The sequence below is a fragment of the Microtus ochrogaster genome, linkage group LG2 (genome assembly GCF_000317375.1).
Source record: "Microtus ochrogaster isolate Prairie Vole_2 linkage group LG2, MicOch1.0, whole genome shotgun sequence".
Classification (NCBI taxonomy): domain Eukaryota; kingdom Metazoa; phylum Chordata; class Mammalia; order Rodentia; family Cricetidae; genus Microtus; species Microtus ochrogaster.
The window spans coordinates 46616336-46621302 of record NC_022028.1 but is presented as its reverse complement, the minus strand read 5'-3'; the positions used below and the strand labels follow the sequence as shown (position 1 = coordinate 46621302).

The 4967-nt window shown below is 45.8% G+C and overlaps 1 protein-coding gene across 1 annotated transcript in view; it reads right to left on the bottom strand.

Annotated features, from left to right (window-relative positions):
- Spatc1l (spermatogenesis and centriole associated 1 like) overlaps positions 1–4967 on the bottom strand; it is a 12974-nt gene that overhangs the window by 6574 nt on the left and 1433 nt on the right. Inside the window, exon 2 of the mRNA XM_005360230.2 lies at positions 2786–3133. Within this exon, the coding sequence (XP_005360287.1) occupies positions 2786–3133 (348 nt within the window). The remainder of the gene's footprint in view (positions 1–2785; positions 3134–4967) is intronic.

The window sequence follows — 4967 nt, the reverse complement described above, 5'->3', positions numbered from 1 at the left end:
GTGGGACTTGAACCCCTGTCCTTAGCTCACTGTGTGCGCTCACACGGCACCGTGGGACTTGAACCCCTGTCCTTTCTCTCCACTTCTCACCTGTGCCTCCCTCACCAGAAGCACAAATACAGGGGGCACCTTGATCTTCGACTTGAGTCTCCCAAGCCATGAGCCAAAAAAAAAAAGCTCTCTTCATAAGTAGCTTGCTTCCAGTGTTCCCTCACAATATACAATATTAAAATATCTTAACGCATCACAAAAAATATTCATCTCAATAAATGCTGAAAAAGTATTTAACAAAATCCTACCATGTGCTTGTGATAAATCAACAAACTAGAAAGCAAAGGGAATTTCTTTAGCCTAATAAGAGGCATCTACAAGAACCTTAACTGGTGTCAAACTTCATAGGTAACACATGAAAGTTCCCTAACTAGAAAAAGACAAAGATGACATTGTCTTCATTCCCACGCCACACTGGTTTACAGACCTAGCCAGTGTAATAGAATAAGAAAAAGGAATTAAAGGCAGAGTTAGAAGTAAAACAATGAGCTTGTCTTCCTTCGCAAGTGACATAATTGGGCAAGATATATAGTTCAGGAGTAAACAGGGTGCTTGCCTAGCATGCTGGGGAACCTGGGTTCAGTCCCTGTATTGCAAACAGCAACAACAACAACAATAAACACAGAAGGAATCTATCAAAACAGTTACGAGTTTGGTAAGTATTTAGGACACAAATTGTATTTATCAGTGTTCTCCAGAGAAATAGAACCACTGGGAGTGTGTGTGTGTGTGTGTGTGTGTGTGTGTGTGTGTGTGTGTGTACGCGTGTGTGTATGCAGAGGGATTCGTTATAAGGGATTCACAGGATTATGAAACCCCACAGATCTTGAGAGCTGCAGTTGGCAAATGGAAAGTCAGGAGACCTGATGATGTAGATAAAATTCCTACCCAAAGGCTAGTGTCATAGATCCCAAAAAGAACTGATATTTAAGGTCCAGATCTGAAAGCAGAATTCTCAGGGGATCTCTTCAAGGCCTTCAACTAATTTAAAGACTACCTACAGTAAGGATGGAGATTCACTTTTTCTAGTCTACCAATTTCAATATTAATCTCATAAAAAAATCTTTACTAGGGCTGGAGAAATGGCTCAGTGGTTAAGAGCACTGACTGCTCTTCCAGAGGACCCGGGTTCAATTCCCAGCACCCACATGGCAGCTCACAACTGTCTGAAGATCCAGTTGCAGGGGATCTGATACCTTCACACCAATGCACATAAAATAAAATTAAATAAACCATAAAAAATATTTTAAAAAAAATCTTTACTAGCATACCCAGGATAATGGATGGCTAAATGACTAGGTGCCCTAGCCCAAGAGGCTGCTATATGACGCATAAATTAACTATCACAGAGGTCAATATACAGGTATATAGTAACTATAGGAATATATAGAGGTATTTGCATGTATAAGAGATGTAAAATGTCGTTAATAACATTTACGGCCAGTACATGATGCTGCACACCTTTAATCCCAGCACTTGGGATGCAGAGGCAGGCGGATCTCTGTGAGTTCAAGGTCAGCCTGGTCTATATCGTGAGTTCCAGGACAGTTGAAGATGCTTAGAAAGACTCTGTATCAAAAGCAAACAAATGAATAAGTAAACAACATTTACACATCTCAATTAATATAAACATACAGTGTGCATTTAAAAATTCAAGTGGCCAACTCTTGGTATAGATAGAAGTAAAATTATACAGAATGAGCAGGTTGTGCTTATTTATATATTTAGGAACACACACACACATGTATCAACAACTAAAGAAAAAGGAGCCATCATGAATTTGAGAGAAGGGGTACATAGGAGGGGTTGAAGAGAGAAAAGAGAGGGGAAATCATACACTCATGTTCAAAAATTATTAAATAAAAACTAAAATATGTCAATTTCTCAAAGCTGCTGTTTGTCTAAAAATTAATTGGTCTAGCAATCCAAGATCCTTCCAGCCAAGACTGCATCAGACTTTCTTTTGTAAAAATAGCCAATCTGATTCTAAAGAGGGTGCAGAAGCATGAAGGTGTTGGAACACCCAGGACGACCTGATTTGTGATTTTACATAAAGCCACCAGTGCAAGTGGATCTACACAGACGGATGCGTTGAGCCACATACAAGTCCAAAAATAGACTCACATGCAGGAAGAGGGTCGGTTTTTGACAAGGTGCAGTCAAAAGTAGTAGTTCCATGGGGAAGAACCATCTTTTCAAGGATTGGTGTTGGGAAGTAGCTTCTAAGTGCAAACCACATACCACAGACCAAAAAACCAAACCAAAACAAACAAACAAACAAAAAGCTTGTAACTCGTAAGAAACCTAAATCCACAACCTAAAGCTATAAAACTTCTAAAAGAGAATCTATAACCTCGTGTTTAACAAGGACTTCCGAAATTGAACACAGAAAGTACGAACTGCAAAAGAAAACTCTCAGGAAGTTGACTTGACTATGTTCAGCAGTTTCCTCCTTCCCCGAACGAACAAGTAAACAGTGGAGAACACGCAGGCTGGGAGGCTACCTCCCCCCCCCCAAAAGGACTTATATCCAGAATCGCATACACAGATTTTGCAACTAAATATAAGGACAAACAACTCCATTTTTTCCCAAGAGGCCAGGACAGACAGACACAAGCCTGGTCCCTGGCCCTCCCTGGCTTTCCTCCCTGCTCATCACTACTGGGGAAGCTAGCCTCAACCAAGTCTCCTGAACATGGTTTTCCCCACCCAGGGCTACCTGTGTGTACCATACCATTGAGGTAATAGGTCCGCCTGCTCCTATCCCCAGTGGGCAGGTTACTCTCCGAGAAGCACACCTTCTTAGGCCGCGCGATTTCCCTGGGCTCGAGCAGGGTTTTGTCAGCCAGGGAATCCTGCAAGGGGCTCAGGAGTGGCGAGAGCTTCCTGTCGGCAATGCGTGAGTGCAGTTCTGGAGGGCTGAGGAAAGCCTTGAAAGGGACCTGAGAGGAGGTGGCACAGCCCGGGGAGGCATCGTCCTCACTGGAGAGTGGGGCGTGTGAGCACAGTAGGTCCTCCAGGGAAGACGTTTGTAGCTGAGAGGGTGTGTCAGGGACACTGGCAAACCTTCCGAAATCTGGACCTGGGGAGGAGAAGAAAAGAGCAGTAAGTCAGACTGGAGGAACTCAGGCATGGCTGGAAGCACAGAGATGCGGATGGAAACTCTCGCTCCCAACCCAGAGCTCGGGCGCCTTCTTAGCACTTCACCCTGAGACGGAGGGAGCCCCGTCCCATTAACTCCACAGCAAGCACGCGGGCCTTGCTGTGCTCACAACCAGATCCACGGGAGTGACGCCTGCGTGGTTTTTAAATCCATCACAAATGGTCTCGTCCTCCAAGTTTTCCTGCAACATAAAATTTAGCCATACCCAGCCACTTGTGAACCACCTGGTTCCTCTGCCTCCTGGCCCATGTCGCTTGCCCAGTGACTTTTCACCCCTTTCCAGTCTAAAAGCGAAGCTGTGGTTAGGGGTGGTGGCTCCGTGGTAGGGGACTTGTTTAGCTGGGCTAGGCTCTGAGTTCAAAGCTCAGTACTTGAAAAAAAACAAAAAGGACAAAGCTGTGGCCGGCCTCTCGGGATGTGCCCCCTTGCTCTCCGCGAGCCCTTCTTCGGCCACGCCTGAGCGCAGGTGGGTGCAATTGGACTGCCCTTGTTTCCCACACGCCTCTTCAGTCCGCTCTTTGACTTGGGAAGTTCTCATCCAACCAGAGCTTGTTCTCTTAGCAAGAAAGTAAGCGTACTGAGAAAGTGTTTTTAAGAGCCTATCAAAAGTTCTGTCTTAAAATGTACACATGCAGGAACCCACTGCTCTGTCCCCAAAGTGTTTTCTAAGAAGCTAACACAACTACTCGCCAGCAAGATACTGCACCTCCTGTCTGCCCTGGGAGACCCCTTGGCCAATTGAAGGCCTCAAAGCCTCTACCCAGACACTCCGCAAAGCACCAAAGAGCCTTATGGGCAATTGGGCCCCACTAGAAATGTTGGCAGGGGAGCTTCTCTTGGAAATGGATGTAAAATGGCTCTGTAGGAAGCAGAAAACCGTGCCTCTGGAGGCAGAGGCAGGCAGATCTCTGTGAGTTCGAGGCCAGCCTGGTTACAGAGCAACCTCCAGGACAGGCTCCAAAACTACAGAGAAACCCTGCCTCAAAAATAAATAAATAAATAAAAATAAAAATTAAAAAAAGGCAGAAAACCAAAACTCAAGGGAGGCAGAGGCAGGCAGATCTCTGTGAGTTTGAGACCAGCCTGGTCTACAAGAGCTAGTTCCAGGACAGGCTCCAAAACCACAGAGAAACCCTGTCTCGAAAAAGCAAAAAAAAAAAAAAAAAAAAAAAAAAAAAAAAAACCTCAAAATTCTGAGAAAAGGGTCTCTTCAGCACATAGTTCTGGAAACTGCATCTCACATGCGGGAAGTATGAAACTAGATCCTTGTCTCACACCCTTGGGACCTGGTCAGGTAGCACAAGGCTTGCCAGTCTCCAACAGTGGTCAGCAACAACGAGACACAGGGACTAGTACCTCCACAGCCACCACAACACACAGTGTCACAAATTTCACACGTTCGCTGCAGGACGTCACACGCGACCCAATTGCATGAGCACAGTCCCGCCAACAAAGGTTCTGTTTCTCGGCCACTTGTCAGCAACCCCGTCTCCATCCTGACTCCAGCTCCCACGGAGGATCCCCTGTCTAGCCAAGCTCCCTCTTCAAGGCTCCGCTTGGGACTCAGTGTTGGAGATGTGGTGAAGGGCTCCTCTAACCCTGTGGGCTTTGTACATACTGGACCCCAGTGTGCTCCAAAATGCCTTTCCAGTGCTGGCTGGGCTCAGAGGACAGAGGCAGACATCCAAAGTGGACCCTAAGAAGTCACTACCCCAAACACAGGTCCTCAAAGTCTCCCTTTCGACAGGTTCAT